This window comes from Salmo salar, chromosome ssa15 (genome assembly GCF_905237065.1).
Source record: "Salmo salar chromosome ssa15, Ssal_v3.1, whole genome shotgun sequence".
Lineage (NCBI taxonomy): Eukaryota > Metazoa > Chordata > Actinopteri > Salmoniformes > Salmonidae > Salmo > Salmo salar.
In genome coordinates this window covers 105,751,730-105,774,618 of record NC_059456.1, presented here as the reverse complement: position 1 = coordinate 105,774,618, position 22,889 = coordinate 105,751,730, and the positions used below count along the sequence as shown (strand labels likewise).

Below are 22,889 nucleotides of genomic sequence, written 5' to 3'. Positions count from 1 at the left end.
TCTCTCTCTATTGAGCTTATCTCTTTCTCTCTCCATCCCTCTTTAGCTTTCTCTCTCTTTCTCTGTGTCTCACTGACCCTTAATACAGAATACTCATTCTTCTGTGTGTGTCAGGGCTACCTCCCCTCTGCTTTTAAGCTTGTGCTACAATGGAGAAAATATTGTCTCTCTTTCTCTGTGTCTTGCTGTCTGTGCTTTAAACCTCCTCTCTTTCTTTCGCTCTTACACCCAATCCCCAAAGTCCCAAAGCTTGTAACTCACTCCACTGTAGAGTTCTCCTCTCCTCATCTCCTCCTCTCGCTCATCTCCTCATCTCCTCCTCATCTCCTCATCTCCTCCTCTCGCTCATCTCCTCCCTTCTCGCTCATCTCCTCATCTACTCCTCTCGCTAGTCTCCTCCTCTCACTCATCTCCTCTCCTCATCTCCTCCTCTCGCTCGTCTCCTCCTCTCCTCCTCTCGCTCATCTTCTCTCCTCATCACCTCCCCTCCTCCTCTCGCTCATCTCCTCCTCTCCTCCTTTCGCTCATCTCCTCCTCTCGCTCATCTCCTCCTCTCCTCCTCTCGCTCGTCTCCTCATCTCCTCCTCTTGCTAGTCTCCTCCTCTCCTTCTCTCGCTCATCTCCTCCTCTCCTCCTCTCGCTCATCTCCTCCTCTCCTCTTCTCCTCCTCTCGCTCGTCTCCTCATCTCCTCCTCTTGCTAGTCTCCTCCTCTCCTCCTCTCCTCCTCTCGCTCATCTCCTCCTCTCACTCATCTCCTCCTCTCCTCCTCTCGCTCATCTCCTCCTCTCGCTCATCTCATCCTCTCCTCCTCTCCGCCTCTCACTCATCTCCTCTTCTCTTCCTCTCGCTCATCTCCTCATCTCCTCCTCTCGCTCATCTCCTCCTCTTGCTCATCTCCATCTCTCGCTCATCTCCTCCTCTTGCTCATCTCCTCCTCTCCTCTCACTCACTCATCTCCTCATCTCCTCCTCATCTCCTCCTATCTGCTCTCTCGCTTCCAAATCTCTAGTCATTTACTCAGAGATGAGGTTTGGTCATGTGTGTAACCACTAATGAATTACAGTCTTCCTGACATGGTATGATGTGGTTATATCTCGCTTGGTTTTCCTCTCCTAATAAGACTATATAATTTCACACCGTTTTCTCTTTATATACATCAGTAAAATGGGTTTCTGGGATTCATTAAAAAAAAGAAAACGTATTAAATAAATACTTAATTAAAACAGAAAGCAGCTAAAATATGAAGCTCTGCACTGTACACATTCTATAAGCTGAAAAAACTGTGTTTATTCCATACTATCGCCAGGACGACTAAAAATCGTATATAAATAGCATGATAGTCATCTTTATATCCCTCCATCTCTAGTAATTAATTCACTTCCTGTGGATGAATCACATGTTGACCTACAGTATGTTTACAATGCGTACATGATTTACAGTGTAAATCTCTCTCTCTTCCCGCTCGGTCTTCTTTAGTCCTCTTTAAACAATGTTATTTCTCATTCAATTCTACCATTTAGCTGCCAATTCTGTTCCTCTCTCTGTCCATATTATGTAAACTCTTTCTGTTTGTTGTCCTGCATCTCCTCTTGGGTTGGATTTATTTTACATCCTTCTCCCTCTCCTCATCACACCGTAGTAACAGAGCTGGGGGTTGTAGACCCTCTCCTCTCCTCTCATCCTCCCATCCCTCCATCACACCGTAGTAACAGAGCTGGGGGTTGTAGAACCTCTCCTCTCCTCTCATCCTCCCATCCCTCCATCACACCGTAGTAACAGAGAGAAGAGAATTATACACCTTCTTTCCATCCGGTGACCTGGATCCATGAGCGAGTAGTTCCTGGATGGTGATCCAGTTATCCAGGATCCTCTTGTTCCTCTTCTTCATGAACTTCTTCTGGCTGAGGGCCAGGATACTGGGACTACCACCCGTCTCTCCCTGCAGGCCTGGAGGTCCTCCTGCAGCCTTCCCGTCCGTAGTTCCCCCGTGTGGCTCTCTGTCCCCCTTCAGGTATTCCAGCCGGCTCTGCATCATGAACTCACGGCGCTGCCGGTGCTCCCTGGCCCTCAGCAGCTGTTGTTTACGCTCCTCCTTCGACCAATAACGTCCCTGCTTCATCTCGCTGACCGAGTCGTCGTCTGTCGTCATGCCGCTGCGCTCTTCTCGGATCTTATTGGCCCGGGCTTTAAGGAGGCGGTCCCTCACTGGTCGCTTGGCAACGTAGCGTGTCCAGTCGCTACGGATCTTCACCTTACGGATAAGATAAGATAATAGGGTTAGCGCAATAGGTTATAGATGCATCAAGGCTATGGCAAAAGCAGGGTACATGCTTACAATTTAATTGTACCATGAAAGACATATAGAACCAAAAACTATCAATAAATAATGAATGGTAACACTTTACTTGACACCCAGCGGTGTCAGCTGACATAACCATGTCATAACCATGTCATAATAGCAGACATAACCTGTCGTAACCATGTCATAATAGCAGACATAACTTGTCATAACCATGTCATAATAGCAGACATAACTTGTCATAACCTGTCATAACAGCAGGCATAACTTACATTTACGTCATTTAGCAGACGCTCTTATCCAGAGCGACTTACAAATTGGACTTGTCATAACCATATCATAATAGCAGACATAACTTGTCATAACCTGTCATAATAGCTGACATAACTTGTCATAACCATGTCATAATATGATCATAACACTGTCATGACCCATATATTTACACCTGTTGTGACATATTGTGTTATTTTATGGCTGGTTATGACACCTACATAAGAGTGTCAAACCCCCAAAATCCTACCACACAAGGCAAAACATTCCAGTACACCATAGCCTACTTGTCAACAGTATATTTATGTTATATAACATTTCCTGAAATTGACCATGTTAAATTATCATTGTAATTTAGCAAACATTTCAGGAGCAGGACAAGACACCCTCTTGTTGACTGATGACTGTTATAAGGGCATGTACTAGAGAGAACTATCTGGCTTATATGGTTATGATGGTCATAATGCTTCATGACAGTGTCATAAAGTGTATTTTCTTAGTCCAAGTAAAGTGACACGGGATGGTCATAACGCTTGTATTTTCTGCCAGGTATTTAAAATATGATGGGAACAAATTATGACTGTAAACATAATTCCTGACAACAACAACAACAAAGGACTTCAGAAACAAACTTTCAAACGAAAGGAAACTTCCTGGTTGGGAAAAATACATTTGATTAAATGTGGGTTTTGACAATCTTATGCAGGTATCTTAACCAGCCATAGAATAGCGCAATATATGTCACAACAGGTGTAAATATATGAGTCATGATGGTCTTATGACCATATTATAACAGGTTATGATAAGTTATGACAGCTGTTATGACACTGGGTGTCAAGTAAAGTGTTACCAATAATAAAATATCAAATATCAACATTTTATGAAAGCCTTTCCTGCTGAAAGGTAAATATATAACCTGCAGTACCTTCCACTCCATGCGAGGTGAAGCCGGCCCTAGCTGCAGAGGGAGGTGTAGGGGGAGGCCTGCGTGGCTGTCCTGGGCCTTGGTGTTGTCTGCTGGGGCACCACTTACACTCCTGGGACTGGCCTGACCACTGCTGCCCGCTGCAGCCCCTCTCTCGCCTAGACCCATCCCCAGGACCATGGCTCGGTCTACATAGTCCAGGGATTCGATCCGGACCTCCGGGTCGCTCGACGGCAGCTGCACGCAGCTCTGGTAGCGTTCCGGTGCCGGAGACTTGTTGCCTTGGCGACGCCGTGTGAAGTATGGGCTGGACTCTGCGGTTCGACCCCCTGACCTGTCGTGGTGTGTGGGGTTAGCTCTGGGGGACTTCCGTCGGGGTGTTGTGGTTGTTCCGCCGTCAGCTATCCCCCTCTGTGATGACGACCCCACCCCGACAACGTCATCCCCCCGGGTCAGAGACCAGAATTTAGGATGGACGGGGCTTGTGCTGGCGTTGGTCATTTGGATCTGGTACTTCCTGCATGAAAGAAAGAAAGAAAGAAAGAAAGAAAGAAAGAAAGAAAGAAAGAAAGAAAGAAAGAAAGAAAGAAAGAAAGAAAGAAAGAAAGAAAGAAAGAAAGAAAGAGAGAATACTCTCTCATAGGGAGATTTTCTTTGCAAAAATAGAGGTATTCCTGTGTTAAGAAAACAATAATGTTTTAACCAGCCTACTGATTTACAGGATATTATACAGCACAAGACAGACAACACTTCTACAGCGTAAACAGAATCAATAGATGATCTATACAGTATCTATACCCTAATCAATGGATGATCTATACAGTATCTATACAGAATCAATAGATGATCTATACAGTATCTATACAGAATCTATAGATGATCTATACAGTATCTATACAGAATAAATAGATGATCTATACAGTATCTATACAGAATCAATAGATGGTCTATACAGTATCTATACAGAATCAATAGATGATCTATACAGTATCTATACAGAATAAATAGATGATCTATACAGTATCTATACAGAATAAATAGATGATCTATACAGTATATATACAGTATCTATACAGAATATATAGATGATCTATACAGTATCTATACAGAATAAATAGATGATCTATACAGTATCTATACAGAATAAATAGATGATCTATACAGTATTTATCCAGTATCTATACAGAATAAATAGATGATCTATACAGTATCTATACAGTATCTATACAGAATCTATAGATGATCTATACAGTATCTATACAGAATCAATGGATGATCTATACAGTATCTATACAGAATCAATAGATGGTCTATACACTATCTATACAGAATCAATAGATGATTTATACAGTATCTATACAGTATCTATACAGAATCAATAGATGATCTATACAGTGTCTATACAGAATCAATAGATGATCTATACAGTATCTATACAGAGTCAATAGATGATCTATACAGTATCTATACAGTATCTATACAGAATCAATAGATTATCTATACAGTATCTATACAGAATAAATAGATGATCTATACAGTATCTATACAGAATCAATAGATGATATATACAGTATCTATACAGAATCAATAGATGATATATACAGTATCTATACAGAATCAATAGATGATCTATACAGTATCTCTACAGTATCTATACAGAATCAGTAGATGATCTATACAGTATCTATACAGAATCAATAGATTATCTATACAGTATCTATACAGTATCTAAACAGTATCTATTCAGAATCAATAGATAATCTATACAGTATCTATACAGTATCTATGAATTGTCTACACAGTATATATACAGCATCTATAGAGTACCTCTACAGTATCTATAGATTATCTACACGGTATATATACAGCATCTATAGAGTACCACTACAGTATCTATAGATTATCTACACGGTATATATACAGCATCTATAGAGTACCACTACAGTATCTATAGATTATCTACACGGTATATATACAGCATCTATAGACTATCTCTACAGTATCTATAGATTATATACACAGCATATATACAGTATCTATACAGTATCTATAGAGTAAGTACACATTATATATACAGTATCTATAGATTATCTATACAGTATCTATAGATTATCTACACAGTATATATGCAGTATCTATAGAGTATATATACAGTATCTATAGAGTATCTGTACTGTATCTACACAGTATATAGAGATTATATATAGAGTATCTACACAGTATCAATACAGTATCTATACAGTATCTATAGATTAACTACACAATATCTATACAGTATCTATAGAGTAAATATACAGTATCTATAGAGTATCTACACAGTATCTACACAGTATATATACAGTACCTATACAGTATATATAGAATATCTACACAGTACATATACAGTATCTATACAGTATCTATAGAGTATCTACACACAATCTATACAGAAAACATACAGTATCTATAGAGTATCTACACAGTATCTATAGAGTATCTACACAGTATTTCTACAGTATCTCTACAGTTTCTGTAGAGTAGCTATATGGTATCTCCACAGTATCTCTACAGTATCTACAGTATCTCCACAGTATCTATAGATTATCTCCACAATATCTATACAGTATCTATAGAGTATCTACACAGTAGCTATACAGTATTAGATGATCTACACAATATCTATACAGCATCTATACAGTATCTATACATTATCTCTACAGTATCTCTACAGTATCTACACAGCATCTACAGTATCTCTACAGTATCTATAGAGTATCTACACAGTATTTATACGGTATCTATACAGTATCTATACAGTATCTCTACAGTATATAGAGAGTATCTACACAGTATCTATACAGTTTCTATACAGTATCTATTGATTATCTACACAATATCTATACAGCATCTATTCAGTATGTATACATTATCTATACTGTATCTATACAGTATCTACAGTATCACTACATTATCTACAGAGTATCTACACAGTATCTATACAGTATCTACACAGTATATGGACAGTATCTATACATTATCTACAGAGTATCTAGACAGTATCTAAATAGTATCTACACAGTGTATACACTGTATCTACACATTATATACACAGTATCTATACAGTATCTAGAGTATCTACACAGTATCTATACAGTATCTACACAGTATCTATACAGTATCTATACAGTATCTTATACAGTATCTACACAGTATCTATATAGTATCTTATACAGTATCTATACAGTGTCTATACAGTATCTACACAGTATCTATACAGTATCTATACAGTGTCTATACAGTGTCTATACAGTATCTACAGAGTATATACACAGTATCTACAGAGTATCTACACAGTATCTATACAGTATCTACACAGTATATGCACAGTATCTATACAGTATCTATACAGTATCTATACAGTGTCTATACAGTATCTACAGAGTATCTACACAGTATCTGTACAGTATCTATACAGTATCTACACAGTATCTACACAGTATCTATACAGTATCTATACAGTAGCTATATAGTATCTCACAAGACATTACCTGTAGCTGTTGGGAGAGAAGGAACCATTCGGACTACCATGTCCTCCTCTCTCCCATCCCCGCCTAGACCCGACCTTGTCAGCCCGGTCTCGGCTGTGTCTGTTGGGGATGTCCCCTCCTCTACCCTCTTCCTGGATGGACAAAGACAGAGGGAGTAACTTGGTGCTAACCAGAGGGGTGCTCCTGCAACTCTCTCCCCCTGTGTTGTAGGCGCTGGTGCTGTCTTTGTCCTGGTCTGGGTCTGGGTCTGGGTCGGATCTCTCCCGCTCAGGGAGCTCATTGATGTCCGATAGCTCGCGGTGGAGCTCGTTGGCGGGCTCTGGGTCTGTGTCGTGGTCGGGGGCGGATTCAGGACCAGTGGGTAAGGCTCCACGGCCAACGACGTCCTCCTCCAGAAGCCACGCCTTCATGCATCGTTCTCTCAGCTGTTGCATCTTTTGCACCCTCAGGATGTTACGACACTTAAACTCGAGATGACGTAGTTCCTCCTCTAACAACGCCATCTCGTGTTGCGTCATGCTCTCGTTGCAGTTTACATCGACTTTTGGGTCACTCCCCCCTTCATCATCACATATCTCACACTTCTCCTCATCCTCCTCAGTCCCCAATCTTCCTCCCTGGCTTCTCTCAGCAAGCTTCCTGTTTCTTTCAAACTGACACCTGATCTCCAGTAGCTCCCTGTACCTCTCGCACTCTTCCTCAGTCAGACCCGGCATCATCATCGTCATCAGTGGGTCGGGTACGTACCCCCCCAACCCCAACCCCAACCCCGTCCCCAAACCCCCTCCCAGTCCCTTTCCTCCATACAGCCCCACCCTGGGCTGGGAGTCATAAGTGAGGTGGATCTCTTGGAGGTGGGGCAATGGGGACGAGGGTGTATTCCCAGGTCTGAACTTCCTCATGCTGCCTGGGGTGTTGGTTGTGTTGGTGTTTGGGGCGCTGGTCTGGTCCTGGTCCTCTCCAAGCAGGTCATGTTCAGAGGACTCAGCGTTGTGGGTGCTTTCGTCTGTACGGCCCACGCCACTGTCCAGCTCCTGACTGTTACTGAGGAGATGACCAGTATCAAATACAGTATCTACAGAATGTATACAGTCTCTATACAGAACCTATACAGTATATTTACAGTATATATAGTATCTTCACAGTATCTACAGAATGTATACAGTATCTACAGAATGTATACAGTCTCTATACAGTATCTATACAGTATATTTACAGTATCTACAGTATCTTTACAGTATCTACACCGTTTTCTATACAGTATCTATGCAGTATCTACAGCATCTACACAGTATTTCTACAGTATCTACAAGCTGTTATTGGGGAGAAGAGAAGAAGCAGTAAACAAATAGCCTGGAGAGGCAGCTTGATATACACTCCCTGGACAGGCTGCTAGTCTGACACAGGGGAGAGAAGCAGCTTTAGGGCTATAGCAGCTAAGCTTGTCACTGATGGGCCCCTGAGGTCCCGCCAGTAGTTGCCAGCAGCGGGCCGCTAGTGGGTCATTAGATGCTCGCTAGCTGGTCTTCCCTGTGGCTCAGTTGGTAGAGCATGGTGTGTGCAACGCCAGGGTTCTAGGTTCAATTCCCACGGGGGGCCAGTACAACAACAAAAAAATGCATGAAATGTATGTATTCACTACTGTAAGTTGCTCTGGATAAGAGCGTCTGCTAAATGACTAAAATGTTAAGGTTAGGGTCTAGTGGGCGACTACATGTGGTGTAGTCTGTTCTCTGCCAAGGTTGGCTAGAATGAGTACACTATACAGAGTGGAGTTCAAAAGGTACTCGCACTTAAAACCATGCACAAAAGAAAATACATATATGTACAATATTTTTCTATATTTAATTGCACTGTACTTGACTAGTGAACACAGAACATCACAGGTGCAAAGAGAATGTTCAAACAGAGAGTTAAGGTTTTGTCTGTATCCCATCACCACTGACATACAGGGGCTGTATAGAAAGTTCAGCCAACTTTTAGAATTTCAAATATTGTTTTCTAATTCAAGACAATCGGTTACATAGCATGATTTAAATATCCCCCCCCCCCATGTAATGTTAATTGGGATCTAAACATGGCCGCCGTAGAATGTTGTAGTGTCATGTAAATGCATCATAATGCAGAAACGTCAATGTCCCGACTCTGTAAATATACGGCTCTGGTGCTGTACCAACCTGAGAGTAGTCAGACTAAGGATGTGGGTGGGGGTGTGTGGCCCCTCTCGGTAGAGGCTGGGCAGGTGGCAGGTGTGGAGAGCCTCAACATTCATGCCGATAGGTATCTCCATATCCACCTCCTCTGGGTCCCCCTGGTGCTCATTCTGGGTGAAGGAATGGTTGGTTGAGTTTTTTTTTTTTTCAAGGACACGAAAGGGTGTTTTCCAGCGTTGTGGTTGAAGTGCATTTGTTTCAAAGATGGCAAATGGTCAAAGTTGATTAATGTCATTGATTGTTGAAGGAGAGAGACAAAAGAACATATAAAGAAGAAGGTGATATTACAACAAACATAAGATGTCTACATTATTTTTTGTTCCACATAAAAAAATATTAATAACAGTAGATGGCGACATAAACATTTAACACCAATTTGTTATATTTCTTGAAGTTAGATTATGTTATTTGAAATGTAAAATAAATATGGATCTTGATATTGAGCAATTAAACGACAATGTTGTAGCTTTCTGTATTTGGGTCATTGACTTATCTGAAAGATAATTTTATGTAATTTAATTGAAATGTCACAAAGAGAAGAGCATAGATTTTTGTCTCATTTTCATGTTCCTCAGAATCAGAATTAGTATCAGAATACAGAGTACCAGTATATTTACGCTAGTAACAGAATATAGTATATTTACACTAGTACCAGTATACAGTATATTTATAATTGTACTAGTATACAGTATATTTAGACTAGTATCTGTATACAGTATATTTAGACTAGTACCAGTATACAGTATATTTAGACTAGTACCAGTATACAGTATGTTTAGACTAGTACCAGAATAAAGTATATCTGGACTAGTTCCACTATACAGTATATTTAGACTAGTACCAGTATACAGTATATTTAGATTAGTATCTGTATACAGTACATTTAGACTAGTATCAGAATACAGTATATTTACACTAGTACCAGTATACAGTATATTTAGAATTGTACCAGTATACCGTATATTTAGACTAGTATCAGAATACAGTATATTTACACTAGTACCAGTATACAGTATATTTATAATTGTACTAGTATACAGTATATTTAGACTAGTACCAGTATACAGTATATTTAGACTAGTATCTGTATACAGTATATTTAGACTAGTATCAGTATACAGTATATTTACACTAGTACCAGTATACAGTATATTTACACTAGTACCAGTATACAGTATATTTAGACTAGAATCAGAATACAGTATATTTACACTAGTATCAGAATACAGTATATTTACACTAGTACCAGTATACAGTATATTTAGACTAGTATCAGAATAAAGTAATGTTTAGAATAGTATCAGTATTCATTGTATTCAGACTAGTATATTATAACCCCCCCTCCCATCCTCCACCCCCAAAATCCTAATTGAATCACTATTAGCGAGACTACATAGTGAGATATCATATGGTAAGATTGTGGTATTGATGTGGTGTGTGTGTGTGTGTGTGTGTGCGTGCGTGTGTGTGTGCGTGTGTCTGTGCCTACTGGGTGATTGTGTGTGTGTGTCTGTGCATGCTGTGTGTCTGTGTGAATATATAGCTGTGACCTTGAAGCAACAAAATGGGACGTTGAAGATAAACCTGTCTCCTCCTCCTACATTTCCTCTCTATCTCACCCCTCCACACTTCCCTCTCCCTCTCTCTATCACCCATTCACCTGTCTCCTCCTCCTACATTTCCTCTCTATCTCATCCCTCCACACTTCCCTCTCCCTCTCTCTATCACCCATTCACCTGTCTCTTCAATATTTCCTCCCTCCGTCCCATATCCCCTACCCTTCTTTATTCAATGCTAGAATAGAATTTCTGGATTATTTAGTTTGGTTTGTTATCTATTTGTTGTGGAGATCTGATAGTAGAAATGCCACTGTTTTCAAAATTTTGCCATGGCTAAAGAATTTATCGTGGCCTACCAGGTGTATGTACTGTATACCTTAAAGACTGTGTGTGTGGCTGTAAGCTAGAGAGAGTGAGTGTCTATTTGTGTGTTTGTGTATTTGCGTATTTGTGTATTTGTGTATTTGTGTGTGTTTTTACAGATGTAGGATCTTAATTTGAAAAAAGAATCCTGCAGCTACATAAAATGTGAATTATAATATGGATTATATATATATATATATATATATATATATATATATATATATTTTTTAATCAAATTGGAAATTACTTTAAGCATTTTTAAAACTCAAACACACTACATTTGTACAATAGAATGTATTATTAATGAGTAAACCAAGCTTTAGAAACATCTTATTATTGACTTGCATGTCATTTATGTGCAAAGTTGGCTGGATGTCCTTTGGGTGGTGGACCATTCTTGATACACACGGGAAACTGTTGAGCGCGACAAACTCATCTACACTGAATTAAGTGGATTTAACAAGTGACATCAATAAGGAATCATAGCTTTCACCTGGATTCACCTGGTCAGTCTATGTCATGGAAACAGCAGGTGTTCTTAATGTATTTCAGTTACCTAACAACATAAAAAAAAATCCCCACAATCCCTCTCCCAAACAACCTCTTACGTGCTTCTTCCAGCCGGATATGAGCTAGTGATTTAAGGATTTGTGTGGCAGTAAAATGTGTGTGTGTGTGTGTGTGTGTGTTTGTGTGTACCTCTATGTCAGGTCTGGCCAGCAGCAGTGAGAAGTTGATGCTGTCCTCTCTGGTCAAAATGGCCACCGCCTCTTCTCTGTTCTGGATATCAATACCATTTATCTAGTGGGAAGCAGGAAGACTTTATGGACTTTGGGATGTTCACACATAGTGGTTAAAACATTATGCAATCAATATGATTAATATCCAGGGTTGGGGTCAATTATAGTGAATAAGAATGAAAATTGGAGTTGAATTGTATTGATGTAGTGATTCATGATATGACAATATCATCACCACTTTACGTCAATGTAAAAAGAGAAGCTCATGATGCTACTGAGCAGTTCCACACATGCTTTTATATCCATTTTGTCTCAAATTAAATCAGATCACAAGTCAAATGCTTCGTAAACAACAGGTTTAGACTAACAGCGAAATTCTTACTTACGGGACCTTCTCAACAATGCAGAGAGACATACATAATAATGATAACAATAATAACATGAGGAATAAATACTCAATGAGTCAATGATAACATGGCTATATACCCGGGGTACCAGTACTGAGTCAATGTGCAGGGGTACGAGGTAATAACATGGCTATATACCCGGGGTACCAGTACTGAGTCAATGTGCAGGGGTACGAGGTAATAACATGGCTATATACCCGGGGTACCAGTACTGAGTCAATGTGCAGGGGTACGAGGTAATAACATGGCTATATACCCGGGGTACCAGTACTGAGTCAATGTGCAGGGGTACGAGGTAATAACATGGCTATATACCCGGGGTAGCAGTACTGAGTCAATGTGCAGGGGTACGAGGTGATAACATGGCTATATACCCGGGGTACCAGTACTGAGTCAATGTGCAGGGGTACGAGGTAATAACATGGCTATATACCTGGGGTACCAGTACTGAGTCAATGTGCAGGGGTACGAGGTAATAACATGGCTATATACCCGGGGTACCAGTACTGAGTCAATGTGCAGGGGGTACGAGGTAATAACATGGCTATATACCCGGGGTACCAGTACTGAGTCAATGTGCAGGGGTACGAGGTAATAACATGGCTATATACCTGGGGTACCAGTACTGAGTCAATGTGCAGGGGTACGAGGTAATAACATGGCTATATACCTGGGGTACCAGTACTGAGTCAATGTGCAGGGGTACGAGGTGATAACATGGCTATATACCCGGGGTACCAGTACTGAGTCAATGTGCAGGGGTACGAGGTAATAACATGGCTATATACCCGGGGTACCAGTACTGAGTCAATGTGCAGGGGTACGAGGTAATAACATGGCTATATACCCGGGGTACCAGTACTGAGTCAATGTGCAGGGGTACGAGGTAATAACATGGCTATATACCTGGGGTACCAGTACTGAGTCAATGTGCAGGGGTACGAGGTAATAACATGGCTATATACCCGGGGTACCAGTACTGAGTCAATGTGCAGGGGTACGAGGTAATAACATGGCTATATACCCGGGGTACCAGTACTGAGTCAATGTGCAGGGGTACGAGGTAATAACATGGCTATATACCCGGGGTACCAGTACTGAGTCAATGTGCAGGGGTACGAGGTAATAACATGGCTATATACCTGGGGTACCAGTACTGAGTCAATGTGCAGGGGTACGAGGTAATAACATGGCTATATACCCGGGGTACCAGTACTGAGTCAATGTGCAGGGGTACGAGGTAATAACATGGCTATATACCCGGGGTACCAGTACTGAGTCAATGTGCAGGGGTACGAGGTAATAACATGGCTATATACCCGGGGTACCAGTACTGAGTCAATGTGCAGGGGTACGAGGTAATAACATGGCTATATACCCGGGGTACCAGTACTGAGTCAATGTGCAGGGGTACGAGGTAATAACATGGCTATATACCCGGGGTACCAGTACTGAGTCAATGTGCAGGGGTACGAGGTAATAACATGGCTATATACCTGGGGTACCAGTACTGAGTCAATGTGCAGGGGTACGAGGTAATAACATGGCTATATACCCGGGGTACCAGTACTGAGTCAATGTGCAGGGGTACGAGGTAATAACATGGCTATATACCCGGGGTACCAGTACTGAGTCAATGTGCAGGGGTACGAGGTAATAACATGGCTATATACCCGGGGTACCAGTACTGAGTCAATGTGCAGGGGTACGAGGTAATAACATGGCTATATACCCGGGGTACCAGTACTGAGTCAATGTGCAGGGGTACGAGGTAATAACATGGCTATATACCTGGGGTACCAGTACTGAGTCAATGTGCAGGGGTACGAGGTAATAACATGGCTATATACCTGGGGTACCAGTACTGAGTCAATGTGCAGGGGTACGAGGTAATAACATGGCTATATACCTGGGGTACCAGTACTGAGTCAATGTGCAGGGGTACGAGGTAATAACTTGGCTATATACCCGGGGTACCAGTACTGAGTCAATGTGCAGGGGTACGAGGTAATAACATGGCTATATAAAGGGAGTACCAGTACTGAGTCAATGTGCAGGGGTACGAGGTAATAACATGGCTATATACCCGGGGTACCAGTACTGAGTCAATGTGCAGGGGTACGAGGTAATAACATGGCTATATACCCGGGGTACCAGTACTGAGTCAATGTGCAGGGGTACGAGGTAATAACATGGCTATATACCCGGGGTACCAGTACTGAGTCAATGTGCAGGGGTACGAGGTAATAACATGGCTATATACCGGGGGTACCAGTACTGAGTCAATGTGCAGGGGTACGAGGTAATAACATGGCTATATACCTGGGGTACCAGTACTGAGTCAATGTGCAGGGGTACGAGGTAATAACATGGCTATATACCTGGGGTACCAGTACTGAGTCAATGTGCAGGGGTACGAGGTAATAACATGGCTATATACCTGGGGTACCAGTACTGAGTCAATGTGCAGGGGTACGAGGTAATAACATGGCTATATACCTGGGGTACCAGTACTGAGTCAATGTGCAGGGGTACGAGGTAATAACATGGCTATATACCCAGGGTACCAGTACTGAGTCAATGTGCAGGGGTACGAGGTAATAACATGGCTATATACCCGGGGTACCAGTACTGAGTCAATGTGCAGGGGTACGAGGTAATAACATGGCTATATACCTGGGGTACCAGTACTGAGTCAATGTGCAGGGGTACGAGGTAATAACATGGCTATATACCCGGGGTACCAGTACTGAGTCAATGTGCAGGGGTACGAGGTAATAACATGGCTATATACCTGGGGTACCAGTACTGAGTCAATGTGCAGGGGGTACGAGGTAATAACATGGCTATATACCTGGGGTACCAGTACTGAGTCAATGTGCAGGGGTACGAGGTAATAACATGGCTATATACCTGGGGTACCAGTACTGAGTCAATGTGCAGGGGTACGAGGTAATAACATGGCTATATACCCGGGGTACCAGTACTGAGTCAATGTGCAGGGGTACGAGGTAATAACATGGCTATATACCTGGGGTACCAGTACTGAGTCAATGTGCAGGGGTACGAGGTAATAACATGGCTATATACCCGGGGTACCAGTACTGAGTCAATGTGCAGGGGTACGAGGTAATAACATGGCTATATACCCGGGGTACCAGTACTGAGTCAATGTGCAGGGGTACGAGGTAATAACATGGCTATATACCTGGGGTACCAGTACTGAGTCAATGTGCAGGGGTACGAGGTAATAACATGGCTATATACCCGGGGTACCAGTACTGAGTCAATGTGCAGGGGTACGAGGTAATAACATGGCTATATACCCAGGGTACCAGTACTGAGTCAATGTGCAGGGGTACGAGGTAATAACATGGCTATATACCCGGGGTACCAGTACTGAGTCAATGTGCAGGGGTACGAGGTAATAACATGGCTATATACCCGGGGTACCAGTACTGAGTCAATGTGCAGGGGTACGAGGTAATAACATGGCTATATACCCGGGGTACCAGTACTGAGTCAATGTGCAGGGGTACGAGGTAATAACATGGCTATATACCCGGGGTACCAGTACTGAGTCAATGTGCAGGGGTACGAGGTAATAACATGGCTATATACCCGGGGTACCAGTACTGAGTCAATGTGCAGGGGTACGAGGTAATAACATGGCTATATACCCGGGGTACCAGTACTGAGTCAATGTGCAGGGGTACGAGGTAATAACATGGCTATATACCCGGGGTACCAGTACTGAGTCAATGTGCAGGGGTACGAGGTAATAACATGGCTATATACCCGGGGTACCAGTACTGAGTCAATGTGCAGGGGTACGAGGTAATAACATGGCTATATACCCGGGGTAACAGTACTGAGTCAATGTGCAGGGGTACGAGGTAATAACATGGCTATATACCCGGGGTACCAGTACTGAGTCAATGTGCAGGGGTACGAGGTAATAACATGGCTATATACCCGGGGTACCAGTACTGAGTCAATGTGCAGGGGTACGAGGTAATAACATGGCTATATACCCGGGGTACCAGTACTGAGTCAATGTGCAGGGGTACGAGGTAATAACATGGCTATATACCCGGGGTACCAGTACTGAGTCAATGTGCAGGGGTACGAGGTAATAACATGGCTATATACCTGGGGTACCAGTACTGAGTCAATGTGCAGGGGTACGAGGTAATAACATGGCTATATACCGGGGTACCAGTACTGAGTCAATGTGCAGGGGTACGAGGTAATAACATGGCTATATACCTGGGGTACCAGTACTGAGTCAATGTGCAGGGGTACGAGGTAATAACATGGCTATATACCCAGGGTACCAGTACTGAGTCAATGTGCAGGGGTACGAGGTGATAACATGGCTATATACCCGGGGTACCAGTACTGAGTCAATGTGCAGGGGTACGAGGTAATAACATGGCTATATACCCGGGGTACCAGTACTGAGTCAATGTGCAGGGGTACGAGGTAATAACATGGCTATATACCTGGGGTACCAGTACTGAGTCAATGTGCAGGGGTACGAGGTAATAACATGGCTATATACCTGGGGTACCAGTACTGAGTCAATGTGCAGGGGTACGAGGTAATAACATGGCTATATACCCGGGGTACCAGTACTGAGTCAATGTGCAGGGGTACGAGGTAATAACATGGCTATATAACTGGGGTACCAGTACTGAGTCAATGTGCAGGGGTACGAGGTAATAACATGGCTATATACCCGGGGTACCAGTACTGAGTCAATGTGCAGGGGTACGAGGTAATAACATGGCTATATACCTGGGGTACCAGTACTGAGTCAATGTGCAGGGGTACGAGGTGATAACATGGCTATATACCCGGGGTACCAGTACTGAGTCAATGTGCAGGGGTACGAGGTAATAACATGGCTATATAAAGGGAGTACCAGTACTGAGTCAAAGTGCAGGGGTACGAGGTAATAACATGGCTATATACCTGGGGTACCAGTACCGAATCCATTTGCAGGGGTACAAGGTAATAACATGGCTATATACCTGGGGTACCAGTACCGAATCCATTTGCAGGGGTACAAGGTAATAACATGGCTATATACCTGGGGTACCAGTACCGAATCCATGTGCAGTGGTATGAGGTAATTGAGGTAGATATGTACATAGACACTATATACAAAAGTATGTGGACACCCTTTCAAATGAGTGGATTCGGCTATTTCAGCCCCACCTGTTGCTGACATGTGTATAAAATCTAGCACACAGATATGTTATCTCCGTAGACAAACATTGGCAGTAGAATGGCCTTCCTGAAGAGCTCAGTGAAATTCAACGTGGCACCGTCACAGGATGCCACCTTTCCAACAAGTCAGTTCATCAAATTTCTGCTCTGCTAGAGCTGCCCCCGGTCAACTGTAAGTGCTGTTATTGTGAAGTGGAAACATCTAGGAACAACAATGGCTCAGCCACAAGGTGATAGGCACACAAGCTCACAGAACGGGACTACCAAGTGCTGAAGCGCGTAGCGCGTAAAAATCATCTGTCCTCGGGTTGCAACCCTCCTTACAGGGTTCCAAACTGCCTCTGGAAGCAACGACAGCACAAGAACTCTTCATCGGGAGCTTCATGAAATGGGTTTCCATGGCCGAGCAACCACACACAAGCTTAAGATCACCATGCAATGCCAAGCATCGGCTGGAGTGGTGTAAATCTTGCCACCACTGGACTCTGGAACAGTAGAAACATGTTCTCTGGAGTGATGCATCACACTTCGGTTTGGCGGATGCGGAGAATGACTATGATCGATAATGTCAAAAGCAGCACTGAAGTCTAACAAAACAGCTTCTACAATCTTTTCATCATGAGTTCCTCTCAGTCAATCATCAGTCATTTTTGTAAGTGCCGTGCTTGTTGAATGTCCTTCCCTATAAGCGTGCTGAAAGTCTGTTGTCAATTTCTTTACAGTAAAATAGCAATGAATCTGGTCAAACACAATTTTTTCCAAAAGTTTACTGAGGTTTGAACCAGGATTTGGGGCTTTACTATTCTTGGATAGCAAAATTACTTTTGCTTCCATCCAGGCTTGAGGGCACACACTTTTTAGTAGGCTTGGATTGAAGATATGTCAAAAAGGAGTGGCAATATCGTCTGCTTTTATCCTCAGTAATTTTCCATTCAAGTTGTCAGACCCCGGTGGTTTGTCATTGTTGATAGAGAACAATATTCTTTCACCTCTTCCACACTCACTTTACGGAATTCAAAATTGCAATTCTTGTCTTTCATAATTTTGTCAGATATACTTGGAGTAGTGTCAGCATTTGTTGCTGGCATGTCATGCTTAACTTTGCTAATCCTACCAATGAAAAAATCATTAAAGTAATTGGCAATATCAGTGGGTTTTGTGATGAATAAGAAGCCATCTAATTCAAAAAAATGATGGAGCTGAGTTTGCCTTATTGACCCAAATTTAACTCAAGGTACTGCAAATATTTTTTACTATCATTCTTTGTATCATTTAATTTTTTTTGTTTCATAGTATAGTTTCTTCTTTTTATTCAGTTTAGTCAAATGATTTCTCAATTTGCAGTACGTTTGCCAATCGGTTGTGCAGCCAGATGTCTCGTCTAATCCGATGTTTGACGTCACCGGTTTATTAACCACCTAGCATCAATCATTACTCGCACCTTCTCCTCGTGATGAGGCACACCTGGATTCCATTTCCTCTCTCATTACCTCCCCTATATCTAGCACTCACTTATTGATGTTGTTTCATGTCCGTATGCTACTCGTGTTTCGTTCCATGTTTCGTTTATTATTAAACTCACCCCCTGCACTTGCTTCCCCGACTCCCAGCGTCTACGTTACACCAGACTTATTTGTAATTTTTTTTTTGCCTCATCCCTCTCAACAGTACAATTTCACAATTCTTCATCAATCCACAGGGATTAAACCGTTTTTAAAGTCATTTTCTTAATTAATAACCTCTTAAGGATTGGCCCCTTTTAGTCCATTTTCTCCTAAAATGATGTACCCAAATCTAACTGCCTGTTGCTCAGGCCCTGAAGCAAGGATATATCATGACACAAGGCGAGACCCAGATGCAGACACAGGAGGCCTGGGTCTGAATTCTTTCCGAATGCACATGTACACGAAGTAAACAGTAATAAAGAGTGACTATGTACACAGGGCAGCAGTCTCTAAGGTCAAATCAAATTTTATTGGTCACATACACATGGTTAGCAGATGTTAATGCGAGTGTAGTGAAATGCTTGTGCTTCTAGTTGTGACCGTGTAGTAATATCTATCAAGTAATCTAACAATTTCAAAACAACTACATTATACACACAAGTGTAAAGGAATGAATATGTACATATAAATATATGGATGAGCGATGGCTGAACGGCATAGGCAAGAAGCAGTAGATGGTATAGAGTACAGTATATACATATGAGATGAGTAATGTTAGAACGGCCAAAGGGGGCGGTGTTGCAATCTACTGCAGAGATAGCCTGCAGAGTTCTGTCCTACTATCCAGGTCTGTACCCAAACAATTTGAACTTCTACTTTTAAAAATCCATCTCTCTAAAAACAAGTCTCTCACCGTTGCCGCCTGCTATAGACCACCCTCGGCCCCCAGCTGTGCTCTGGACACCACATGTGAACTGATTGCCCCCCATCTATCTTCATAGCTCGTGCTGCTAGGTGACCTAAACTAGGACATGCTTAACACCCCAGCCATCCTACAATCCAATTGATGCCCTCAATCTCACACAAACAATTAATGAACCCACCAGGTACCACCCCAAAGCCATAAACATGGGCACCCTCATAGATATCATCCTAACCAACTCGCGCTCTAAATACACCTCTGCTGTTTTTAACCAAGATCTCAGCGATCACTGCCTCATTGCCTGCACCCGTAATGGGTCAGCGGTCAAACGACCTCCACTCATCACTGTCAAACGCTCCCTGAAACATTTCAGCGAGCAGGCCTTTCTAATCGACCTGTCCCGGGTATCCTGGAAGGTTATTGACCTCATCCCGTCAGTAGAGGATGCCTGGTTATTTTTTTTAAATGCCTTCCTCTCCATCTTAAATAAGCATGCCCCATTCAAGAAATTTAGAACCAGGAACAGATATAGCCCTTGGTTCTCCCCAGACCTGACTGCCCTTAACCAATACAAAAATATCCTGTGGCGTTCTGCATTAGCATCAAACAACCCCCGTAATATGCAACTTTTCAGGGAAGTTAGAAACCAATATACACAGGCAGTTAGAAAAGCCAAGGCTAGCTTTTTCAAGCAGAAATTTGCTTCCTGCAACACAAACTCAAAAAAGTTCTGGGACAGTGTAAAGTCCATGGAGAATAAGAACACCTCCTCCCAGCTGCCCACTGCACTGAGGATAAGAAACTCTATCACCACCGATAAACCCACTATAATTGAGAATTTCAATAATCATTTTTCTACGGCTGGCCATGCTTTCCACCTGGCTACCTCTACCGCAGTCAACAGCACTGCACCCCCCACAGCTACTCGCCCAAGCCTTCCCCATTTCTCCTTCTCCCAAATCCATTCAGCTGATGTTCTGAAAGAGCTGCAAAATCTGGACCCCTACAAATCAGCCAGGCTAGACAATCTGGACCCTTTCTTTCTAAAATTATCTGCCGAAATTGTTGCAACCCCTATTTCTAGCCTGTTCAACCTCTCTTTCGTGTCGTCTGAGATTCCCAAAGATTGGAAAGCAGCTGCTGTCATCCCCCTCTTCAAAGGAGGGGACACTCTTAACCCAAACTGCTACAGACCTATATCTATCCTACCCTGCCTTGTCACGTCCTGACCAGTAAAATAGGTTGTTTGTTATTGTAGTTTGGTCAGGGCATGGCAGGGGGTGTTTGTTTAGAGTGTTTCGGGGTTTGTTGGGCTATGTTCTTTGTGAGTCTATTTCTATGTTAGTTCTAGTATGTCTATTTCTATGTGATGTTTATTGGGTGGACCTTCAGTTGGAAGCAGCTGCTCCTCGTTGCTTGTAATTGAAGGTCCTATTTAAGAGGGGTGTTTTTCTATGGGATTTGTGGGTAGTTGTTTCGTGTTTAGCTGTATGCCTTACAAGTCTGTTTGTCGTCGTTGTTTTTGTATACGTGTGTTTTGTTTTGCTTTTCCTTCTTTCTGCCAAATAAAAAAAAGATGAGTATACACATTCTCGCTGCATTTTGGTCTAATCAATACGACGCCCATGACATGCCTTTCTAAGGTCTTCGAAAGCCAAGTCAACAAACAGATTACCGACCATTTCGAATCCCACCGCACCTTCTCCGCTATGCAATCTGGTTTCAGAGCTGGTCATGGGTGCACCTCAGCCACGCTCAAGGTCCTAAACGATATCGTAACCGCCATCGATAAGAAACAATACTGTGCTGCCGTATTCATTGACCTGGCCAAGGCTTTCGACTCTGTCAATCACCACATCCTCATCGACAGACTCAATAGCCTTGGTTTCTCAAATGATTGCCTCGCCTGGTTCACCAACTACTTCTCTGATAGAGTTCAGTGTGTCAAATCGGAGGGCCTGTTGTCCAGGCCTCTGGCAGTCTCTATGGGGGTGCCACAGGGTTCAATTCTTGGGCCAACTCTTTTCTCTGTATACATCAATGATGTCGCTCTTGCTGCTGGTGAGTCTCTGATCCACCTCTACGCAGACGACGCCACTCTGTATACTTCTGGCCCTTCTTTGGACACTGTGTTAACAACCCTCCAGACGAGCTTCAATGCCATACAACTCTCCTTCCGTGGCCTCCAACTGCTCTTAAATACAAGTTAAACTAAATGCATGCTCTTCAACTGATCGCTGCCTGCACCTGCCCGCCTGTCCAGCATCACTACTCTGGACGGCTCTGACTTAGAATATGTGGACAACTACAAATACCTAGGTGTCTGGTTAGACTGTAAACTCTCCTTCCAGACTCACTTCATACTCGTCGCCAAACCCACTGGCTCCAGGTCATCTACAAGACCCTGCTAGGTAAAGTCCCCCCTTATCTCCGCTCACTGGTCACCATAACAGCACCCACCTGTAGCACGCGCTCTAGCAGGTATATCTCTCTGGTCACCCCCAAAGCCAATTCCTCCTTTGGCCGTCTCTCCTTCCAGTTCTCTGCTGCCAATGACTGGAACGAACTATAAAAATCTCTGAAACTGGAAACACTTATCTCCCTCACTAGCTTTAAGCACCAGCTGTCAGAGCAGCTCAAAGATCACTGCACCTGTACATAGCCCATCTATAATTTAGCCCAAACAACTACCGCTTCCCCTACTGTATTTATTTATTTATTTATTTTGCTCCTTTGCACCCCATTATTTCTACTTTGCACTTTCTTCTACTACAAATCTACCATTCCAGTGTTTTACTTGCTATATTGTATTTACTTTGCCACCATGGCATTTTTGCCTTTACCTCCCTTATCTCACCTAATTTGCTCACATTGTATATAGACTTATTTTTCTACTGTATTATTGACTGTATGTTTGTTTTACTCCATGTGTAACTCTGTGTTGTTGTATGTTGTCGAACTGCTTTGCTTTATCTTGGCCAGG

The 22,889-nt window shown here is 42.6% G+C and overlaps 1 protein-coding gene across 1 annotated transcript in view; it reads right to left on the bottom strand.

Annotated features, from left to right (window-relative positions):
* Window positions 1-898: 898 nt before the first annotated feature.
* Window positions 899-22,889, bottom strand: part of LOC106572942 (PDZ domain-containing protein 4) — a 57,842-nt gene continuing 35,851 nt past the window's right edge. Inside the window, exons 7-11 of the mRNA XM_014147535.2 lie at window positions 11,857-11,958; window positions 9,200-9,345; window positions 7,023-8,066; window positions 3,496-4,012; window positions 899-2,252 (exon numbers count right to left, since the gene is read on the bottom strand). Coding sequence (XP_014003010.2) covers window positions 1,764-2,252; window positions 3,496-4,012; window positions 7,023-8,066; window positions 9,200-9,345; window positions 11,857-11,958 — 2,298 coding nt within the window. The 3' untranslated portion in view covers window positions 899-1,763. The remainder of the gene's footprint in view (window positions 2,253-3,495; window positions 4,013-7,022; window positions 8,067-9,199; window positions 9,346-11,856; window positions 11,959-22,889) is intronic.